The sequence below is a fragment of the Amblyomma mixtum genome, chromosome 4 (genome assembly GCF_055824585.1).
Source record: "Amblyomma mixtum isolate Tamu chromosome 4, ASM5582458v1, whole genome shotgun sequence".
NCBI lineage: Eukaryota > Metazoa > Arthropoda > Arachnida > Ixodida > Ixodidae > Amblyomma > Amblyomma mixtum.
Window position 1 is genome coordinate 107,920,071 of NC_143015.1, and position 21,584 is coordinate 107,941,654.

The 21,584-nt window shown below is 48.5% G+C and overlaps 2 protein-coding genes across 9 annotated transcripts in view; both read right to left on the reverse strand.

Annotated features, from left to right (window-relative positions):
• LOC149347763 (uncharacterized) overlaps positions 1–21,584 on the reverse strand; it is a 220,076-nt gene that overhangs the window by 87,056 nt on the left and 111,436 nt on the right. The gene's annotated exons all lie outside the window — the stretch shown is intronic.
• LOC149347766 (uncharacterized) lies at positions 7,552–20,202 on the reverse strand. Of its 5 annotated transcripts, none has more exons than XM_089587414.1 (5): positions 20,118–20,202; positions 15,846–16,031; positions 10,680–10,787; positions 9,066–9,158; positions 7,552–7,709 (listed from the first exon to the last, which is right to left on the reverse strand). In XM_089587414.1, exons 2-5 carry the CDS (start codon positions 15,932–15,934, stop codon positions 7,577–7,579), a joined length of 423 nt encoding a protein of 140 aa, XP_089443540.1. In that variant the 5' UTR covers positions 15,935–16,031; positions 20,118–20,202; the 3' UTR covers positions 7,552–7,576. The 5 variants fall into 5 exon arrangements, with proteins under 5 accessions (XP_089443540.1, XP_089443539.1, XP_089443542.1 ...); XM_089587413.1 differs by having other exon boundaries at positions 20,051–20,196; XM_089587416.1 differs by having other exon boundaries at positions 7,552–7,777; positions 20,051–20,196.

Sequence of the window (21,584 nt, forward strand, 5' to 3'; positions counted from 1 at the left end):
GGGGATTTTTTTTAATTTATTTATTTTGTGGTGTTGATCAATTTAGAATATTCCTAAACATGTTATCGCTTAAACCTAATTGATTAGAAAAGCAGAAGAAAAAACAACCACTGCCGCCGGTGGGATCCGAACCCACGACCTCCGAATTACGCGTCCGGTGCTCAGAGGTAGAGCACCGGAGCACCGGATTGGATTGGATTGGAGTAAACTTTATTTGTGCCTGCAGTTGGGCGCTCGCGCGCCCCGACGAGGGCCTACGTCGTCTACGAGGCTGCCGTTACACGGCGCGGGTCTCCGCTCGCCGTTGCCGGCTCGCTGGGTCCCTGCCTTTCGAGCGCCCCGAGGACCTGCTGGACGGCCCATAGCTGTTGGTCATGGTCGTTGCTCTTCGCTGCTGCCTCCAGCCGCGGCGGGATTGTTCCTGATCTTGCTTCTTTTGGATTTCTGATGCAGTCCCACAAGATGTGCGTCTGATCTGCCGGCTCCCTCCGGCAGACTCTACACGTATCGGTCGGGTAGGTCTCGGGGTACATGCGATGCATCAGTCCCGGGCTTGGTAGCGATCCGGTCTGGAGCTGTCTCAGTAGTACCGCCTCCGCTCGACTCAGCCTCGGGTGCGGGAACTAATCTGCGCTCACATACTCATAGTACAAGACAAGGACGCTTTTTGAGTTTCACTTCTGTCGAAACACGGCCGCGGCGGGGATTGAAGCTGGTGTTTGTTTATCGTTTATGATGGTTTCACGTCCCAACATGACTCGCGGTATGACGGACGCCGAAGTGAAAGGATGCGGAAATTTCGAGCACCTGAGGTTCTTTGTACTCCGGTTGAACACCTAATTTTATTGCTTGTTTCCTTCTTTCAAATGATGTGTTAGGGCTTAGAGTACATGAATACTAACGTGGATTTTGCTTGCACCACTAAATAATTTAAATTAAATTTGTTCTCTCTCATGCTGTTTGGGTTCCATCAAGCGAAGAATGGTTGTGACGAGTAGTTGACCTTTAGACCACGTGAAGGACGGAGAAGCTGCAATATAAACGCTTCAACTCTCTACAGTACTTAAACCGACCTGCTTCAAGAGCTAAGATAACAACAAATGACATACTGTTATACTGCAGTTTTTTTCGTGCCTCAAGTGACCTTATACACACCTCAATAGTTCCGTGGCGGAAACCGGAACAGAGTCAACAACAAATTCACTTATAAATACAATAGCGATCGTAGGCGAACACCACGGGGTGCTCCATGTCTGCCAATGTCGAAAGCATCGTTTGAAAGAAGAAAACACGCAAGCAAAAATTGGCTGGGGCTTATCTAAGGTTAAGCCTGGTTATCTCGAAGCGAAAGGCTGCTGTGATCCGCGTTTTAACATGCGCTTGCGGCAAACGTCAAACGATGACGCATAGCGCGCGGCAGCGTGCGCATGTTCTAAGGGCAAGCGCGCCTTATATACCCCTCCTTTCAAATGCGCACTGTGCACGGCTGCGGCGAAAGGTCAAATGGTGGCGAGGAGGCGAAGCAGCAGCGCACATGCACACTAGCCTGCGCCGTGCATGACGTCACTCGTGCTCCAACATACGCCGGCTCACGCGAAGCGCGTTGTTCACTAGCGTAGTGAAGCTTTTCGCTTCGAAATGTGGTGTATATGCGCAGCGCCATCTCTCAGCACTCAAAGAACTAGGCCTGGCATGTAGGGTCGGTAGAGAAAACAAAACCGCTGCCCAGCGTTGGGTTAAGACGGCTGCGCTTCGTTCAAAATGTGGAATGTCATTGCACTGTTGAGGTAAGCTGTGAGCTCGGCGAGGACACTACGATGCGTGCGGGAACCACGTATGTTTCAGCACCTCGTTTTTTTTAATCAATACTACTGTTAAGAGTTTGTAAGGTGGTGACGGGAACTTACCCTGAGCAAGGCCCAGCTCTGAATCTCTGTAGGCAAGTCAATCCTTCGTGATGTCCAGTGGAGTTGTCCGCTCATGAAGTCTTGCCACCTAGAACAGAAAGATAGAATTACTGAAAATAAAACTAAGAAATTCAAAAACAAAGCATAAAGGTGTCCAAGTGTAGTTTAAACATAAGACCTTAAAAATCAGTCGTGTGCAATGCTAGCGGGACATTAATTACAAAAAAATGGCTGAGGTTCATTCAACCCGGCTAAGCCTAGTAAATAAGCGAAAGCAAAGCCGGCAGTATTTATAGCGAAGAATGGTGCGACGTAATTGCTACGTCCTCGAATTACATCGCATCAGGCAGTACAAATTTCAGCTATAAACGTCAAGGCCAAAGGTCTAATGAGGTCAAGGGTCAAGGGATTGCTGGTCGTCGGTCACATGGCTGTTGGTTATTAGCAGGAACCATAACATACAGGCATAACATGGCTATGTGCAGGAAGATTCCGTCATATATTGCTAGACTTTGGTGTGTGTGCTTGGTTTGGCCTTGTTTGGGCTTCAAGGTCAAACGTGCAAAGACAGGCGAAACTGTACCTCGAGTAGTGGCGCTTTCACTCTAGGAAACAAAATAACCACAAGGCGGTTACAAGTGCCTGAATGTTTGCTGCCACACCACACATAATGCTTAAAAACAGAAGCTGGGCGCCGGGCCTGGGGACGCTTCCACCAATCCTTGTCCGGCAGTGGGGTTCGAATAATCCACCTTCCGCCGCCAAGGCAGACACCCTTTTCTATGGGACAACGTGCTTCGACCACCGTGAGCCGAATTTTCAGCTTCAAATGACCTTGAGCTTCAAAAGCAAGGAAAGGCGCGTAACTGGCCCCCTGAGACAGTGGACACCTTAGTCGCGCTTTAATAATAAATGCCACGCAGGCTATGTGTCATGACATGGACCACTGCACAGCTTGCGCTTTCTGCGCTAATTTTTCACGAAGCTTTAGGTGAAAGTCTTACTGTCTGATAAAAATTAGGAGTCGATTTAGTGCATTTTCTAGCTCTCCGATAGCGCATAGAGGGGGGATGTCAACATATCGACGAGTGCTTGAGCAACATACAGAGGAGGCAAATACTTTCAGACGGCCCAGGCCTATGTTGGTTAAGCATGTAGTCATTCGCGAACAAATGCATTCATTAATTTGCTGGCAAATCGTGGCCGTGGGCACTCAATGCGCCACAGCTACAAACCTAGATCGCTCGTGGTGTGGCGTACTATGTGCACTCAGACAGCCATATGCAGATTACTGCTACTGGAAGGGCTAGAAAGCTCTCTAGACCAGGGGAGCTGTTGCATGGTCCCACGCACCATTTTCCTCTAACCTCGTGTGGTCGTGCCCTCGCATTGAGCACCTCAATGCGTCTTTCTGATGTGATGCACATATTTCATAAAAAAACTGAGTCTGAATGTACAATATCCTGCAAACGACATCCGCGGCTACAGAAACCTGCAAAAAAAAAAATTCAGAGCGAACATAAGTGTGTCGCTGCGAGAAGGCGAAAGCAGTGTGTTATCTGAGCATTCGACCCCGACGCAGGTTGTGCACCAAAAAATGAAACGAACACACGCTTCCGAACGCCGATTCCACAAACACTGAATCCCCAAAGGTCGGAGTGAAACACTCCGACACACTGTTGACACACTGTTCGTATACATGTCGCGAACTCGCCTCCAAACTGACTAAAAAATGGATGCTTTATGGAAAGGGAAACCCTATGACACCACTCACAATGGTGTGCATTTGATGGTTGTGTCACTATTTCAATACGAGAATTGCTTTTTCAGGAAAGGAATTGGCGTAATTGTCACACATCTCGACACCTAGGTGAATACCTGAACCACGCCTTAAGGGAAGAGGTAGTCTAGGAAGGCCTACTCATCGGTTTGAAGCACTGCCGCAAGCTAGCCTCCAACTTAAAACATGTGGGCTATGTGCACAGAAAAACTGTATGACACCATGTGGAACGCTGTACGACGAACAGTTGCTCATAATTTTGGTGCAGATGTTGACGGGATTACTGCCGCCGCATTGCGGTCAGCTAGTTTATGGGCTTTAACATCCCAAAGCGACTCAGGCTATGAGGGACACAGTAATGGAGAACGGTACAGCCTCCCTCATAGCCCGAGTCGCTTTGGGACGTTATACCACATAAACAATAAACTAGCTGACCTCAATGCGGCGGCAGTAATCCCGTCAACATTTGCACCAAAATTATGAGCAACTGTTCGTCGTACAGCGTTCAAGGTGGTAGCGATGGACATATCTATAATGGTGTCGCATTATACTTTATAAGTAAGTTAACTGTTGTGCGACGGCTAAAAGAAAGAACAGCGTCCGCGTCTGCTAAGTGAAATGTCCTAATCATACCCTTCAGGCGGAACTTAAGTGTCCCCTAACGGTTCTTCTTACCGAGATCAGCTTCCTGCCGTTAACCCCATTCCATCTATGGGGACGAGGCGGGTGAGTGCGCTTGCTTCGCGGTTCACACCCACGCGACGAACACATTTCATAGTGTCTGCCCTCTCTGTGTGCTGTGCTGTCCTAGCTCCGGGGCCTTCCTCGCTGCCTGTTCTTGCTGTCTTGCTGCTTCAAGAGAAAAAGAACGCGAACAGAGTTCTTAACATCCTGCTAGCAAATGCGATTAAAGAAACTTGAAAGAAACAGCAGTTGGCAACAGAACACTATGGCCATAAGGGTGGTGCATCGCACCGCATAGCAATCGTAGCAGAAAACGAAGTTAAGGTTTCAATGTTTCTATCTAGCTAGAAAAAGCTACATGAAAACATTCAAGTACAAAGGGCTTAGCAGCGCACTGTTTCTTTGTCGCGGAGTAGCAGTGTGTAGCAGTCATAACGTAAGTTGGATGTGACTCTAGAAAAAAGATTCACAGGATCATTAGTCAAGACACCAGCTTGGATGAGGATGTATCCCCACACCTTCTTTGGCGAGGGACAACTGATGATCCCTAAGTGACGACAGTAACGGCCAATGCAAGCGTGTTTTTTCACTTTCACGATTGAAGGAGTTCTTTTTCACAGCAGCGTTTTGAAGCTAAAACAGAGAATATATGTACGCCTGTCGCAGCTGAAAGTAACCTAGCTTTAAAAAAAGCGTCCTAGGCGAGCATAACCAAATGAGAGCTGGTTTTGAGTTATATTCACCAGGCAGTAGTATTTTTCTTTCTGGAAAATTAATTAGTCGCAGCGAATTTTTTAAATATTGATGTCACGAGTAAAGTAGAAATTGGGAAGCGGTACACAGTCTTGGAAGCCTAGACTGTTCGAGTAGAGACAAAATGCTGTTTCACCGTCCCAAGACGTTTAAACACAAAACTAAGCCGGCTGTTTTCCCGAGCACTGTTCCCCACGGGGGTTTTCGTGTGCGCGCGAGGTATACGTCAGCAGGTATTGCGTGGGAACTTTATTTCGCGGTTTCTCTCACAAGGCCAGTGAATAAAGATGTGTGATTGGTAGCTTTGTGCAAGCATTTCACCCAGTTGATTTTCAAAATGATCATCATCATCCGAATTGAAATTTGTTCCCAAGTATGGCTATAAGGCTACTGAGCTGCTGATCTTACTGCAGACTCGCGCGCTGAGATCCTCATGTACCCGCCACCCCACCCATCTCTCAATACCAGAGAACAGTGAATCTGAAGTCGCCTGCAGACACGAGTGTTGCTTAAAACTAGGCCACGCGTCTCAATACGACACGCATGGTTTCCATGATCTAAGACATTGGCCCCCTTGTCTAAAACCTCGGTTACTTAGCAGGGCCACCCGGTATGCCAGAGTTCGCAGACCTTGTTTGAAGGTAAATGAGACTGGCAGCTAACTTACTGGCTGTGCACGTTTAAACCAAAGTTGCTGACTAGGGAGGTCTTGCGACAAAAGAATAGACACCTTTAGCATACCGTGTACCGTGTTACCGTTACCGGAGTCCCGGGAGCCCTACCACCGGCGGTGAGCACGCGCGGATTGGTCGTGATGCTGCAGGCGCACGCGCAGCTGACTGGTACCTGGCGACATCTGGCGCCGTCAAGGCGATTTGCGCGTGCCCATTGACTGGCCGCGGGCTCCCGGTGCTCCAGTAACGGTGCCGCTCGCACAGTGTAAGGTATGCTAAAGGTGTCCAATGTGTTATTTGTGTTGCAATTTGTAGATCGCTGCCTCGTCGCTCATTGTTGCTTATTGCTTTTCCCACTTCCTTCACGCACGCATGAATGAATCCAGCAACCCGCAACTTCTCTCACACCAACTGTCGCTTACCTGAAGAGCAGGAGTCGCTGGTGCTTGGGGACAGCGAGAAAGGCCTCCGCGTACGCGACGAAAGGGTTGTACACGGCCGGTTCAGCGCCACGTCATCTGCACAAGAATAGACTACCTGAAGCCGCATGGTGCTTCCAAGGGACATGATCACGCTGACTATGCTCACTGAAGGGAAAGGCCCAAATGCTCTTTTCCAAACTATTATCGACAGGAAAAAATTCATGATCCGATTTTGCAGATAGCTGGGTTCCATTCAGATAGAGACTGGTCAGCTTGTACTCGCTCGCTTCAGCGAGGATACCACAAGAAGTTTTTTGTGGTGACTTTTGACACAATTTCTGTCAGGACAAAAATATTATTTAGCGCAATCAGCAATTGCCTCTTGCAAGCTGATACGCCGGAAAAGGAAACATGATTCTTCGAATTTTAGCGGGCAGAGGTGATCAGCACAAGAAAGAATTGCCGACGATTACGTTACTTCCGAATGCGAAATTTGAGCCCAGCTCATCAGCTGTTTCAGCCTTTGGATTGAGGCAAAGAATTCAAGCAAGACATGGATGTAGAAATAAAGGCAACTTGTTACTTTTCATACATATGCCTTCCTCAAGACACTAACAGTTCTTGATTGTCATGAAGGAAGCTAAGTGGTCGGAGAAATGGATATATGCTCGACTTGCTGCACCAATGCCTGGTTCTGAAAGACGTGGTCTGTGCAAGTATTTCGCGAGGTTGTCAGAGCCGTGGGAGGCGTTTCGAGCGAGAGGAACGAGATGTTCACCCGCATAAGTGGTAAGGAATTCCTGTTTGTCTTTATACCGACATTAAAGTCCCCACCCACCCTGCCACCCTGGCAGGTAGCAGTTAATGGTTGATCGCGAGAGTTCACTCACCCTTGTCAGTGCTAATTACACATGGAGCACACATCTCTCTCTCATCACTCCATGTACCTATAAGCGCGATTCAGGCGTCCACTGACCCAGGGAGCCAGGTATGCTCACTTCCTTTTAAAATGATCGGAGTTAAAACGTCACCGCCAACGCCAATGAATACAATGGTTTCAACGCCGCGATTCTGGCACAACGTTGTAATCGAGCGCACATCTGTCCCTACCACCACATAGCTTTAAGGACGACTGAGGTGTCCACTCTACCAAGAAGGCAGGTATGCGCCTTCCCTCTCCTTTCTAAGCTCAGTCTACATTCGAGCTTAAAGCGCGACTTAGGTGTCCACTGCTGGTTACGAGGAACAACGGCTACTGCGAAGCCGCGAAACGCAGGAATACGCGCGAAAGAGCTGCGCCCTACAACAGTGAAGGGAGAAAGTGGGTCCACTGAAGCTTCGAAGGGCGTGGGTAGGTCACGTGCGCAACAAAGGTGGCAGTCCCACCTGCAAGGAATGGCTTCCTCTTCCCCGCCCGACCCACGCTGTCAGGGCGGAAAAGGTGGGCTCGTCGGCGTCGTGGCTGACACCCACGCGACGAATGCATCCCCTGCGCTCAGCGGGGTTTCTTCAGTTTTGTGAGTCGCCCCGGGCTTCTGCGGCGAGGAATGTGCGAGCCTGACGGGAGACAGTAGCACGCAACCCTGCAGTTTGACACAGAACAGGTGCGACTGTGTCCCTCTCTTGCCATGGTCAACGTCCTGCATTTTGGCACGTTGCTACCCCCCTAGCACAATGAGCCATCCAGTAAGATGTGTTTTGTTACATTCGCACGCAAGAACGCATTAAGCATTGAGTCCTCGGAAGAAGGTGCAGCCGCGCATGATTTTTGGGAGGAGGGCTTTATTAGGCGAGCATAGCTTTCGCACCGCTATGCCCTAGAGACGGTTAAAGCTATGCTCACCAAATAAAGCCCAACCGCAATAGCAAAACGATGGGCTGCACTCGAGCTGTTTATTGCATGTGCCAAGGCAAGTGATACAATATTTCACTAATAAAAAAGAGCTGGAAAACATGAACAATATACAGTTTGTGACAACCCTGCTGAATTACTCTTCATGCGTGCACGTTCGACAATTTTATGCCGTTGCTTCGTGAAAGGTTGTCTAGAGAAGGGAGTATTCATGGCCATTGGGGCAAAATACATAAAACGTTTGTCGAAAGTATGCTTCCGAGCTGCACTGTGTGGCTCGTATTGCATCGCACGCGTTGAACACACCTGAAGGAAAGAAGATTTCTGGTTCTCGCCACTGCGATGGGTACGAATCCCACGAATGCTACAGAAGCCCCACTAGACAGCTTAGAAGGCAAACCCCTCAGCTACAAACTTGTGACAAAGCCTGTTCTTTCTTGGTTCTGTTGTTTATGGCATTGCATTAGTAAGTATTCCGAGTTTTGCCATGTTTACTCTCCTGTCTCGACAGAAAAAAGGCAGCGATTCCAAACATGGTGCTAAGCATCTCACATTCTATGCTTTTATTATTTGATTGTATAGAAATCCCGTTGGAGGGAAAACCAGGTGCCCACCGTCGTCTAACCCTGCCAGCAACAATAATGCGAAACTCCGTAAGTTCTATTTGCATGTTATATGTTGCGCTAGATTCAAGGCCATGAGCCCGCAGGTCGACAATTATAGACTCCGTATTAATTTCACCCCACATGGGCTTCTTTAAAATGCAGTAACTTATAGCGGAGCGCATGGGCGCTTTTGCATTTCTGTCCCATCGAAATGCAGCCGCCGAGTTCGATAATCGATCGCACTACCTTGGCCTGGATCGAAAGTGTACGAATGATCATACGTATATGGCCACCAACGTGCCACTGCCCCAAATTGGTATGCCAGATTAGGGGCAACTTTAACTGAAGTAGCCTGGATACTTATTTGAAGATATAGCTGCGAGCTCACCTTTGCATTTCAGCCAGAGGCACCGCTGGACACCACTCGTCGGTAGCCTGAGGGTCCTCAGAGAAGTACCACATCATAAGGAGAGCTCGTGCTCTGCAAGAACGGGAAGACGATTTTGCACATATGCAAGCTTACTGGTCACTGCCCATGCCTAATTAAAATCACTTTTCCCACTTTTCCCTTGAGCAAACTTTGTCTCTGCGCTCCACACTGTACACTGGGAAGCAACCAACTAGCGCTAATTCCGTTCATATATGCACACACACAAAAAAACAGTTAGTTAAAATAATTTTAACGGTGCAAAAGCAATTGATGCTATGATGCGCCAAACTCAAGGTAGGAGTTTTTGTTAAAGGTGAAGCTTCTTATACTTAGGGTTTAAAACGCTGGCTTCCTTTAGGAACCTAAAAATACATGAGATGTCAACCAGTGCTGGATCACCTAAAAGTAACATGGGCTGTAGCGGGATGCTTTCCCTGTAAAATGCTGTAAAATATTTCTTTCTTAGTTCTAGTTTTATACATCAAATTAAAATGTGGTTCACTGTGAGTTCAGCGCCACACATTTCACAGAGGTTTGTTTTGTTTGTTTAGCAGAAAGTTGTGCGTGAATTGGGTGTGTCCAATGCGGAGCCTACATAAAATAACTTCGGTAAAACATTCTTGATGCCTACATGATTGCCATTCCCTTAAAATGGGCTTCACAGAATGTAATTTGTTGTTTACGTGCTCTTCCCATGCAACCTGCCACTTATTTCTGAGTTTACTGTAGATAAACTTTAAACAATCCCTCTGCGGTATGTTCACTTGCTTTATTTGGCCATTCCGGGCTTGTTCAGCGCATACATCTGCTTTCTCAATACCTACAATTCCAACATGGCTAGGAACGCAGCAGAATTTAATATTATGCATTTGTTTTGTGATTTTAACTATATTATGTATGAGGTTTCCTATTATGGGTTCAGCAGCATTTGTGGAGTGTAGTGCTTTGAGCACACTCAGGGAATCGGTGTAAATGATGATAATTTTGATGTTCTCCCTTACTATTTTTTATACAGCTACAAAGATGGCATAACACCCAGCAGTAAAAAGCGATGCGCATTCTGGTGATCGCATTATCTGTTTACTTTTTTTTCTTGGATGTCTGCACTTCCAACAGGACTTTGTGTTTTTGAGCCATCGGTATAAAATTCAATGTAGGTGTCATAGTTTTCCTGGAGTGCAAATAATTCCCGTAATATGTACTCGTTTGGCGTTTGCTTTTTGTCTAAATGTGTCATTGTGAAGTCACATACTGAAGGCAGGCTGTACCATGGTGGCAAATATTCATTCCTTTGTGCAATATTCGGTTAATTAATTACTAACTGATGTTCTTACGTCCTATAAGTCAAAAACACTATATTTAAAAAATACAGAACAATTCAGGTGCATCGCCCGGTATATAAAGGAGGAAGTCGATCCCCCGCTGATAACACATGTCAACTGCTCTCGCACACCGAAATGGAGGCAAAGTGGCAGCAATGACGTGCTGTAAGAAAAGATATCTCGCTAAATGAATGCAATCCTGTGACACCAACTGTACATTAAATGACGTCAATTCTCACTGTCTACCCACCTTGAGAGCAACGAGATATTGAATCGTTTTTTCTTGGTCAAGGTAGACATTGCCGAATGTGCCCGTCCCCAGTCACTCAGGCACCAGGTCTGGACTCCTTTTTCGGGGCTGCAATCCAGCACGAATTCTTATAACATCGATAGCGCAGCACAACTAACAACTGCACCTACCAAACGAGTGAAAGGCCACGAATTCTGAAGCACTAAAAGAGCGCAAGTGCAGTACCTCGTCTAAAGTTTGTTCAAAATGAAGCACATCGGCAGGAAAAAAATGACACCATCCAGGCTGGTGGCACCTGGCATCTTAATGCACATGTGCCGTTCTGAGCTGTATTTGAATAGATTCCCCATTACCCAGATAATAGGCGCCAAAATCCTACGCTATGCTACGTAAGGTTGCATTAATATGGATACATTTTTATACATCCGACAACACGGCTTCGAGGAAAATGCATCAGTAACTGTGCCAAATTATAACCGTGTGGTAAGTTTAGGCACTGATAAAAGGCAAGCTAGCGTACAAGCGGGACCAGCATGGTTCAAGCGCAACGGAAGTCAGCTGCCGGGGTGTGTTCTCCGCAATGCAAAAGTGCAAGTGGGCAAGCATAAATAATGTCACTGCTTTTATTGCAGCACGCGGAGCCTGAGGGCCTAGAGGCAGAGGGGGCGAGAAGAGCAGAAGAGGTGTGGCAGCCAGCTGCCAGGGTGGGTTCGCGGCAATGCACGCAGGGATGCAAAAAAATATGGCGACGTTTTAACCGTAGCACTTGTAACCCGAAGGCCTGGAGATACGGGACCCGAAGAGCCGAAGCGTAGAGGCAGCCAGCTGGCTGGGTGGGTTCTCCGAATGCATAAGTGCATGTGCGAAAGCGTAGAAAATGACACTGCTCGGAGCACGTCATGGAGGAAGGAAAGAATTCAGGAGAGGCTGTTAGGTCACATTGTTTGAAGTTAGACGTCAGTTCTCCCCCTCGTTTGTTGGCGTCGTCTCCGTGCCCATGCGCAGCAGATAAAGCAACAGACTACGCCGCTGCACCAACGTGACTATTGCTGCGCCGTCGGCCAAAACCTCTCGCATGCATGCGCAGCAGATAAAGCAACAGACTACGCCGCTGCCCCAACGTGACTATTGCTGCGCCGTCGGCCAAAACCTCTCGTCTGTACTTGTGAAAACACGTGACTAACGGCGCAATTGTGGCGTGCAGCTCGGACAGCGAGAGCAGGGGAGTAAGGTTTTCTATACCTCCCAGCGCCCACGAATTACAGAGGCTAGCGCCAGTTCTTCCGTCAGTTACGTTCACAGCAGTTGTCGGGTGAATAACGGCGTATCAATCCCCATGGCAACGGATGATCGAAACATGCCAGGGCGGGGGGTGTTCGCATGAAATCTGCTTCACGCATGGGCTGATCCAAAATCAGGCCCGCAAGGGCAGCAGGGCTGATCTTGTGGTGTTTCGCAGGACGACACATCGATGAAGACTCGGAGGCACTTCGGAAAACTTCCGTTCCGTTCTCCTCGGGACCGTCTGGGACAGTTTGTGCACTAGAAACAGAGTTCAGAGTTTCATACTCCCCGTCCTTGAAATCCGAGCTTCTGTTTGGCGCCTGCTTGATTAGCGCTCGCCGGTTTCGTTCAATCTGGCCCCCACTCTCCAAAACCACAATCTATGAGCGTGGCCGCTTTGCGCGCTGAAGAACCACACCCTTTCGCCTCTAGTCTTTGACCCAAACAGAATAACCTGGCACCAACGGGAACATATGTCGGGCAGCATGCCGGCGATCATAATTTTGCCGCTGAGTCTCCCTGAAAGTTGCGTCTTTTGGCCACAGGCGGTAGCCTTACGTCTGCCGTGTGTCCTGTGTAACCTGGACAACCACTTCTGACACCATGTGGTGTTTTGCAGGACGACACATCGATGAAGACTCGTACGTGGCCCCCAGGCCCACGCCCAAAGGAAAAAGCCCCCTTTATCGCAGCATGACAAGTATATATACAGACACTGGGCACGTAACGCATGCGCCGAGCATCACAAGAGTACACGTGCAGTTGCTACGATAGATACTATCACACGAGAAGCGATAACGCCACAGACGTATCATTGTCCGCCTGCTCTGCGCGGGGTCGCGAGCCGCGCGTTTGTGGTTTCCGCACACCATTTCATTGCTCTTGTAGCATGTTAAATCTAGTTGCGCTTCTGGTCAACGATGGTAGAGGCAGCGCTGAGCCAGTGTTAGAAAGTTTGGCTTAAGGGGGCTTAATGTCCCAAAGCGACTCAGGCTAGGAGGGACGCCGTAGTGAAGGCCTCCGGAAACCACCTGGGGTCTTTAAAGCCAGGTGGTCCAAATTTTCGAAGCTGTTCACAAGAGTGTCCTTCATAGCCCGAGCTGTTTTGGGACGTTAAACCCCAATAAACCAAGCCTTCTTACATTCGCGGAGCGCTGCAGCTATCATCGTTTACCAGCAAAGTAACCAATGTAAGAAGAACAGAGAACATATCTTCCATTCTTTTATTGACGCGCATACCCTTCCAACTACTTTCAGTCTAAAAGGAAAATATATATTTCTATGTTACAGCATTCCGTAAAATACAGATGTGTGGACGCACCGGAGGCGTGAAGTTTCTTTCAGAAGGCGCTGCCCAAATTTTGAGTACATCATTTCCTGCCTCATTCACGCAATACATGTGCGATTTTTCCGTGCTAGTGTTCACGCGATACATGTGGATCATTCTGTGCACAGTGAGTGCACGCAATTTAAAGAGTGCACGATGTACCGTACAATCGTAGATAATTTCCAAAAATTGTTTAGTGTAAAAATGTGAAAAGAAACCAATATCACGCAATATCTTTCACAGTCCATGCTAATATATGCGATGCGAATAGAATTCTGTTAGCATTCAGTTGCACAAGCAGCTGCCACGATGTGCCGACTTGAATCACAGCAGTGAATAAATCATAGTTTATGATCCACGGTGCCGAAATGAGCAGTGGCTCCCGAGAAAGCGAGCGCAGATAGAGGTTCCCGTCAAATGCGTGCGAGTCTCACTGCATTCTTCGTAATTTCGAAGGTCACGAGCCCAAAACCAAAGACCACCGTAGCTGTCGCTGCGCGGGCATCACTAACGCATTAAGGAACACGACGTCAAAGGTTTCTGCGACCGGCGCCTTAAAGACGGCGACAGCGCCCGAGATAACGCTAGTGACTGCGGTTACAACGGCCGCGGCGGTCAGAAATTCAAATGGGATTCAGAGAGAGAGATCTTTTCTCCTTTCCGAACCTTCTTGCTCACTGGGTAATTGAGCAATTAACTAAACTCAGTCCAACTTAGTTGCAGCATCACTATACGAGCAATTACGCTCAATTACGCAATTACGCTCAATTACGAGCAATTACGCATCACTATACGAGCAATTACGCTTGAGCAATTACGCTCACTGGGTAATTGAGCAATTAACTAAACTCAGTCCAACTTAGTTGCAGCATCACTATACGATCCCTTTGATTGGTTGCATGGTTACTAGCCAAAGTACAATTGGCCCCATTTGAAATTCGCGCACTGTGACGTCACGAGCATTTCGACCAATTGAAAAGCGTGACATTGGGGGCGGAGCTGGTTACGAGGCCGACGACGACGCGAAACCCAGGAACGGACGCCAAAGAGCTGCGCTGTAAAACGGTTTGGTTTTTTGGATTTTGTGGGGTTTAACGTCCCAAAGCGACTAAGGCTATGAGAGACGCCGTAGTGAAGGGCTCCGAAAATTTCGACCACCTGGGGTTCTTTAACGTGCACTGGTATCGCATGGTACACGGGTCTCTAGAATTGCTCATAGAAACCTGGACAGAAAAGGAGGGAAAAGACGTAGTAGTTCGTCACCAATCGCAAGTGTGGTCGGTCAGAATACATATTACCTGATAGCGTTTACAGCTCGTTCTGTGAAAAAGTAGTAGGTGTTGTTGTAGTAGCTGCGGTTGTGCACACCACGCGTCGGAAAAAAATCTTATCATGCCAGCCGTTTGCGGCCGAATGTTCCGGATGTTGTCATACGATTGTAGCTGGCGGCAGGAATTCGAACCGGCAACCTAAAATGGGGGTTGCGGGGATTGACCAAGATATGGGAGACAGTTACTGGATCATTTGCTTTCCTCAAATGCAATTTTCATTATTACGGCACCTCTTTCTTCTTTCACTCCCACCTTCCTCCCTTCCCTTACGGTGCTGTTCAGGTATAGAGATCTGAGACAATTACTGCGCCACAATTCCTTTCCTGAAAAAAATTCGGGGGGGCTCTTTGTTCACCTCAAGTGCGGTGAGGCGAAATCCTTTAGCGCGGTGTTGCTGCTTGTGTCACTGAAGCGTTGTGAAAATGTTAGGCTTCGCCTTTAACAGTGGGCGTCTTGCACTCCTGCCAGGCAGTCCACAGAACGCCATCGCCCGTTGGGCTCTACGCCTTGCTCGAAGGTAAATTGGTTTTTGAGGAAAGGAAATGTGTCTGCCGCGATCATCTCAGTGGACACCTGAACCTCGCCGTAAGGAAAGGAAGGGAGATGGGATCAAACGAAGACGCGATATTAGCTAGACGCGCCTTTGTTCATTCCAAACCACCGAGCTGGCATGGCGGAGTTGTTAGCATGCTCGTCTCGTACTCCGGAGACCGGGGTTCGATTCCCGAACTCGACCGATTTCCTACCGGCTTTATTTATTTATTTGGCCTGACTAGAAAGGTTAATTACGCTCACTGGGAAATTGAGCAATTAACTAAACTCAGTCCCACTTACTTGGAGCATCACTATACGATCCCTTTAATTGGTTGCATGGTTACTACGTAAAGTAGAATTGGCCCCGTTTGAAATTCGCGCACTGTGACGTCACGACCGTTTCGACCAATTGAAAAGCGTGACATTTATGTCGATAACTCGTGCTTACAACCATGAGGCATTAAAGGCTTCCGCCTTAAAATTCGTTGCATTCAACGGTGTCGCGTTGAACGGGCGATGGCGTTCCGTAGACTACCTGGCAGCGCTCCAACGCGCTGTAGCGCTCCACTCCTAAAGGCGGAGCTTAAGGGTCCCCCAATGTTTTTCTGCAGCACACCCACACAGTGCAGCGCTAGTGTATCCACTTAAGCGTAAAGCAGGTCGCGGTCTCCTTCCTCACGTGGTACATACATGTTCCTCACCCGCACCTTGTCTCCGCTGGTGGGACGAGGACGCCGGCTGGTGCGTCCGCCCAGCTGACACCCACGCGGCGAAAGCATTGCAGATGCTCACGGCTGTTCTTCAGCCTCCAGATTGCTCCGCATCCTCCAGCGACGCTGGGATCGCACGAGCCTGACGAGAGACGGGATCAGCTGCCTGCACGATAACAAGAAATTGCGGTCAGCAGTGGTCATGAAGACTGACGCAGGCGTACCCCTTCACTGGCAATGTCAAGTCAGTGCGTTCGTGCACTTGGAGCAATGCTGGAGCGTTTGAATTGGACACTGCCGTTGTTTAAATTTTGGCCACTTTATTAATGCGAAACCATTACTATACGCCTCATCGGCAACGAAACCCGGCGTGGGCGTTGACCAACAGCAGTGGTCCGAAGAATCCCAGATGTCGACACCGCGGTATCAAAGAAAAGCGATCTTCCGTGGGAGCGGGGCAATGAACTCGGGACTTTAGGACTGTGAGGAGAGCCCGCAACTCGCAGGCAACAAAACCGCGCTGCTTTTTGGCGAACAAAAACCTTTTGCATGTGTCGCCTTACGACTGCATGCTAACGGTTATTTGAAAAGAAAAGAAATAAAAAAATGAACAGCTAAAAACTACGCTTTCACATACAAAGAAAGTCTTACGTGTCTTCTAAATTTTACAATTCACAGTGTCGGTCGCTGGGGTCTCCTGAAGGAGAGGCGGCGATACGTGCATACACCAAGAGGTTAGAGGCCCGAATGTTGGTAATCGGCGGCCGCGCTTCGTGCCTGCTGTGGTCATTCAGCACGGCGGTAGCAGTGCTCCTGCCAGCACGAGGTAGAAAGGTGCAAGGGGTTTGGGAATAGAAGAACTAAGCGCCCCATCTGTTCGGCAACAGTGGTTGCATGCAGCCGCACATAGAGGCGAGGAGGCTGTTGACAGCAGCGCTAAGGCCGATGAAGAGCATCACGGCTAAGTGGGTATAATCCTTCCTGGAATGTGCCGCACGAGTCCTGAAGATACTGCGGCTTTTCTACGAAGCTTTCTATGCTGCCACGCAATGTTCTGCAACGGTTGTATAGCGGTTGTATACCGCAACTTGCTCGGCAGTCACCCACGAGACAACCTACTCACACACTGTGGGTTTGCAAATGCAACCCCCCTTTTGCCGAGAACTAATGTGTTGTTTCGCCACCAAGACAAGGTGACCCGGGAGCTGATGGAAGCCTTCTTTATTAGAAAAATCGGCAAATGGTGCGTCAGCGAACCTTCAATGGCCTTTACAGATATGGAATTCAGATACTTGAATAACCGGGTGCACACGCGCGCCGCTCCGGTTTAGATTCCCTTTCACGCCATGCGCATAATCTGTTTCCCCGAGGCTTTGGCGTGAGCAGTTTTAGGTGGTTACTGTATATATTCTGTTCCGCTTTTCTAATAAACCTTAGTTGCGAGTCAGCGCTGGTAGTGTCTCCCCTCTTGTTCTGTGTACTCTGTCTTAGTTTGCGCTGTTGTTGCACTATATATACCGGCCCGCCATATATAGAACGTTTGCGACGCGCCTCTGTCTCCGGCACGAACGCATTACTGAAGGTCTGTCACGGATTCTTCGCCGTGGATTCGAATACGAGCGCTAGGCAGCGACATCCACAATTAAGCCTGTAATTCTAGAAACGCCAATGAAGTTCAGCGGCCCTCGTCGGTTGGCTGGGCGCTGAAAAGTGGAGGGACCGACAGCTAGCTGCCTGGCGTCTTCTGACCCCCTCTTTCCGGTTTCGTAATCTTGGCTCAAACTCCTCTTACCACTACACCGTAATGTAGCGAAAAGTCAACCTTACAAAATTTCTCACTTTAGTTGTGATTAAATTTATATTAAATCGCTCGAAAGCAGAAACAGCTAGCTGTAATTAATTGACCCGTGGTAGTGGGTGCCTCTGTGCATCTAAACGCGACCCGAGATGGCGGCCCAAAGCACTCAGAGTATGCTAGTGTTCAGTACGCAGACACTTCCAAATACTGGCCCCGTATGATTGCCTCATGGACACACAGCACAGCGGGCTTATTGTGGAAGCTGCCGCATCGCACTCGCATCTTTCAATCCACTGCGGACAAGCTGTGAAGATGCCCTGATATTCTGAAGCGATAGCTTCACTACGCCAGCCACTTCGCCTCGTCGGGCGTGGTCGCACCTCGGCCGTATGCCCGTGGCTGCAGCTGTGCGCCGGAGCCGCCGCAAGAGCCGTTGCCTAGCAACAGCCGCGGTGGACACCCGAACTGCACCGTACAGGAAAGAAGTGAGATTGAAAGAAGAAAGACAAAAAAAGGGCCGTAGCGAATAAAATAAAAAATCATATTTGAGGAAAGGAAATTACGCAGTAACTTGTCCGCACACCTCGGTGAACTCCAGCCATCTGATTGAACAGGAATTGAGGAAGTGGCAGAGAAAGAAGAAACAGAAAGAGGGGCCGTTATGAAGAAAATGAATTTGAGGAAGTTTCCATTCACCTAAATGTTCTCTGTTCTTTAACTTTAAATATTCTGCTGTCGTTTTTTAACCATACATTTTTTTTTAAAATTCACGTTAGGCTCCGATATTTTGTAATCCTATGGAAATTTCGTTATTTATACCACCATACCTTGGTCAATCCCCCTTATGGGTATGTGCCATTATAATGAGGAGGAAGAGGAAGATGAAGAAGAAATTACGCAGTAACTGTCAGTCCACTTGCAGGGACTAATTTCAGGACTAATTTCAGGAACTTTATTTTTCACCAAAATGTTCTTTGTTAATTAGCTTTAAATATTCTTCGGTCGTTTTTCATGAATCCCCCCATATGGGTATGTGCCATTATAAAGAGGAGGAAGAAGAAATTGCGCAGTGACTGTGTGTCCACTTCCAGGGACTAATTTGAATAAAAAACGCCAAGCGAAACGCATGGCCAAAGAGTGATTTTGCAATTCGACTCTGCGACTTCCACACGGCTAGCTGTAGCTCACTACACGTTTAACCAGAGCTAAACCATAGCCCAATTTTTGATGCTCATATCATGCGTGGTAACCCTACTGCCTTGAGATGAAAAACAAAAACACTTTGCAGCGCTTTTACGACGCCATACGCAGATTAGTACTAGCGTCCGCACTCAGTGACGAAGCACTCAAACGAAGAAGCTATCAGTGAGGCGCTCGTCTCTCACAGCTCAGAATGTCGTCAAGTTTACATCGCCACACGCGTGTGTGTCGGTTGCTCAGCCACTGATTATCCGCAGCCCAGGCTGGACAGCACAGGCTCCCTATACACGATCCCCTTTCGTGGTAAAAATGTGCATATTTTTCTAGGCTGCTCCAGACAGACTGCCGTGCTAATCAGATAAAAAAAATTGTCAGGTTTAATGTCCCGTAGCGACACATGCACTATGAATACGATTAATTGCTACCGCGACACACTGAAGCAAGTGGGAAGAAGGGGTTCCTAGAGAATAAAAAGAACAGCAAGCCGTTCCCATGCGTTACGGGTTAACCCCTGAACTAATCCGCGAGGCGAATGAACGAAGGAGCTAATGAAGAAATGCGGGCCCCTGGTATAATTTCGAATTAATAAATGCAATCAAAGTGGCCCTACGGTGGGTTCCTTTAACGAGCACTGACATTCCACAGCATACGGCGTTTTCCAGCATTCCGCCCGAATTAAAACGCGGCCGCCGTGGCAGGAACTGAACCTGCGTCGTCCTGCTCAGCGGACAGACACGCTAACACAAAGCCACCGCGGTGGCTTTACCTCAGCCAGTGAGTCACCAGTGTGGCTCAAATGCCCTTTGCGAGGTAAACTGTGTGTGTCACGGGTTAATCTTCTAGAACGCTACATTCTGAACGCACACGTTTCTAAGCACACCAGAGCTTGGAAGAAGCCGGCAGTTAGGCTCGCATCTATAGTGACATATCACCCAGAAATTCGGACCCGGCTCACGCACGCAATGGCTGGCTGTACAGAACCTCTCATTCATTGGCAAAGCCTCGAGTGCAGATAGAGGAACAAAGCTGGCATGGAACGCTTAAAATTAGCGATGGCAGAGCACAGAACGCAGACTGTCGAGCGAAGTCGAACGCTACGACTACTGCAAAGATGCCTGGAAGTCTTACTACCAGCCACAAATTCCTGTTAGACTTCCAGTCAGAAACATTGCCTGGATAAAAATTACCTGACTACCCTCGGTGTCCACGGAGACGCCATCGCTTCGCATTGTATAAGTGGACCACAGGCCTCACCTCATGCTATGACGTGTCCATCGCCCGGAGAGGCTGCCGCTGTGGAAACCAGCTGTCGGTCGCGATTGTTCCAGGAAAATGGCAGGCCTCCAGAGCGCCGATGATAACTTCAAAGAGTCCCCTACTGAGCCTTATCATAAGGGCCTGCCTGGGGCATGGACACCGGCACTCCGCATCTCTTGCACTTACCCAAGAGGCACGTCGTGCTCGGCCCAAGGGCACGTCAGCAGAGCCACTCACGCTCACGCACGCGCTCTCCCTTCTATCCGCTCACTGGTCTCGTGCTCCCCCAGGCCACCCAGGCGTCGATATCTTCACCTTTGCTATTTTTCGGCTTTGTTTTTTTCAGGAAAAGAAACGGCAGAGTAACTGCCTCTTCTCGGTGTACATCACAGCCGCGACTTAAGGGAAGGAGTGAGTGAGAGAGTTAGGAAGAAAGGGGTGGTGGTGAAAACATTAAAGGAAAGCAATAAAGTAATGAGAAGTAAAAATAAAGAATAAAAATAAGACATAAACAAAAATTAAAACAAAATATGAATAAGATATGAAAATGAAAATAAAAAACAATAAAAAAGGAGCCAAAAAAAACAAAATATGAAAAATAAAATGTTAATAAAAAATTACCGACGATTACGTTACTTCCTAATGCGAAATTTGAGCGCAGCAAATAAGCTGTTTCACCTTTTCGATAGTTTGAGGCAAAGAAATCGAGCAACACATGTGTGCGCTATCACAGAATTTTTTTTTTAGCAGACGGAGGACTTCCATCGGTCGTCTCGCTCATGGCTCAGAAAGAACTGGCAGATAATTTCGCAGTGGCGAACGGCAGCGGCAATTTCGGCTCGGGCGGTGCACATATACAGATCCGCCGCCACCGATCTGGCTCTCTCATTGGCACCGCACAGGGGTTGCATTGGAGGAGGAGCGAAGAAAGGAATTAAGTTCGAGCCGGCGCTTTGACAACCGGAGACTCGCAGGAAGAGGGGGGAGGGGGGCGGCGTGTACACCCAGCGGCAAACGATGGGGGCAGAAGCGCGCGCAGCAAGCGGACAACACGATAAAGGGAGGAGGGAAGAGATAGCAGCGACTGACTGATGCCGCTGACGCCGATAGTGAGTCAACCCCAGCTGCGGATGAAAGTGGGGCGGAGCTGGTTACGAGGCCGACGCCGACGACAACGCCGACGACGACGCGAAACCCAGGAACGGACGCCAAAGAGCTGCGCTCTAAAACAAACAGTGCGCCAAGAAACGCTTTCCCCATGCAGCACATGAGAGAGCCAAAGTGCCCTCTGAATTTTCACGGGTGTCCACCAAGATATGCGGGGCAGTTACTGCGTAACTTCCTTTCCTCAAATACAATTTTCAGTTTCATTACGGCCCCTATTTCTCTTTCTTCTTTCACTCCCACTTCCTCCCTTCCTGTACGGTGCGGTTCGGGTGCCCACCGAGATGACAGAGAATTTCC

What these genes read in the sequence shown, in the direction of transcription:
- LOC149347766 (XM_089587414.1), bottom strand. Translation starts at nt 15,934, where the DNA reads ATGCTTTCGCCGCGTGGGTGTCAGCTGGGCGGACGCACCAGCCGGCGT. An exon ending in AATATCTCGTTGCTCTCAAG is followed by an intron (nt 9,159 to 10,679) that starts GTGGGTAGACAG and finishes CCGTTCTTGCAG; the next exon opens with AGCACGAGCTCTCCTTATGA. An exon ending in CCTCTGGCTGAAATGCAAAG is followed by an intron (nt 7,710 to 9,065) that starts GTGAGCTCGCAG and finishes CGCTGAGCGCAG; the next exon opens with GGGATGCATTCGTCGCGTGG.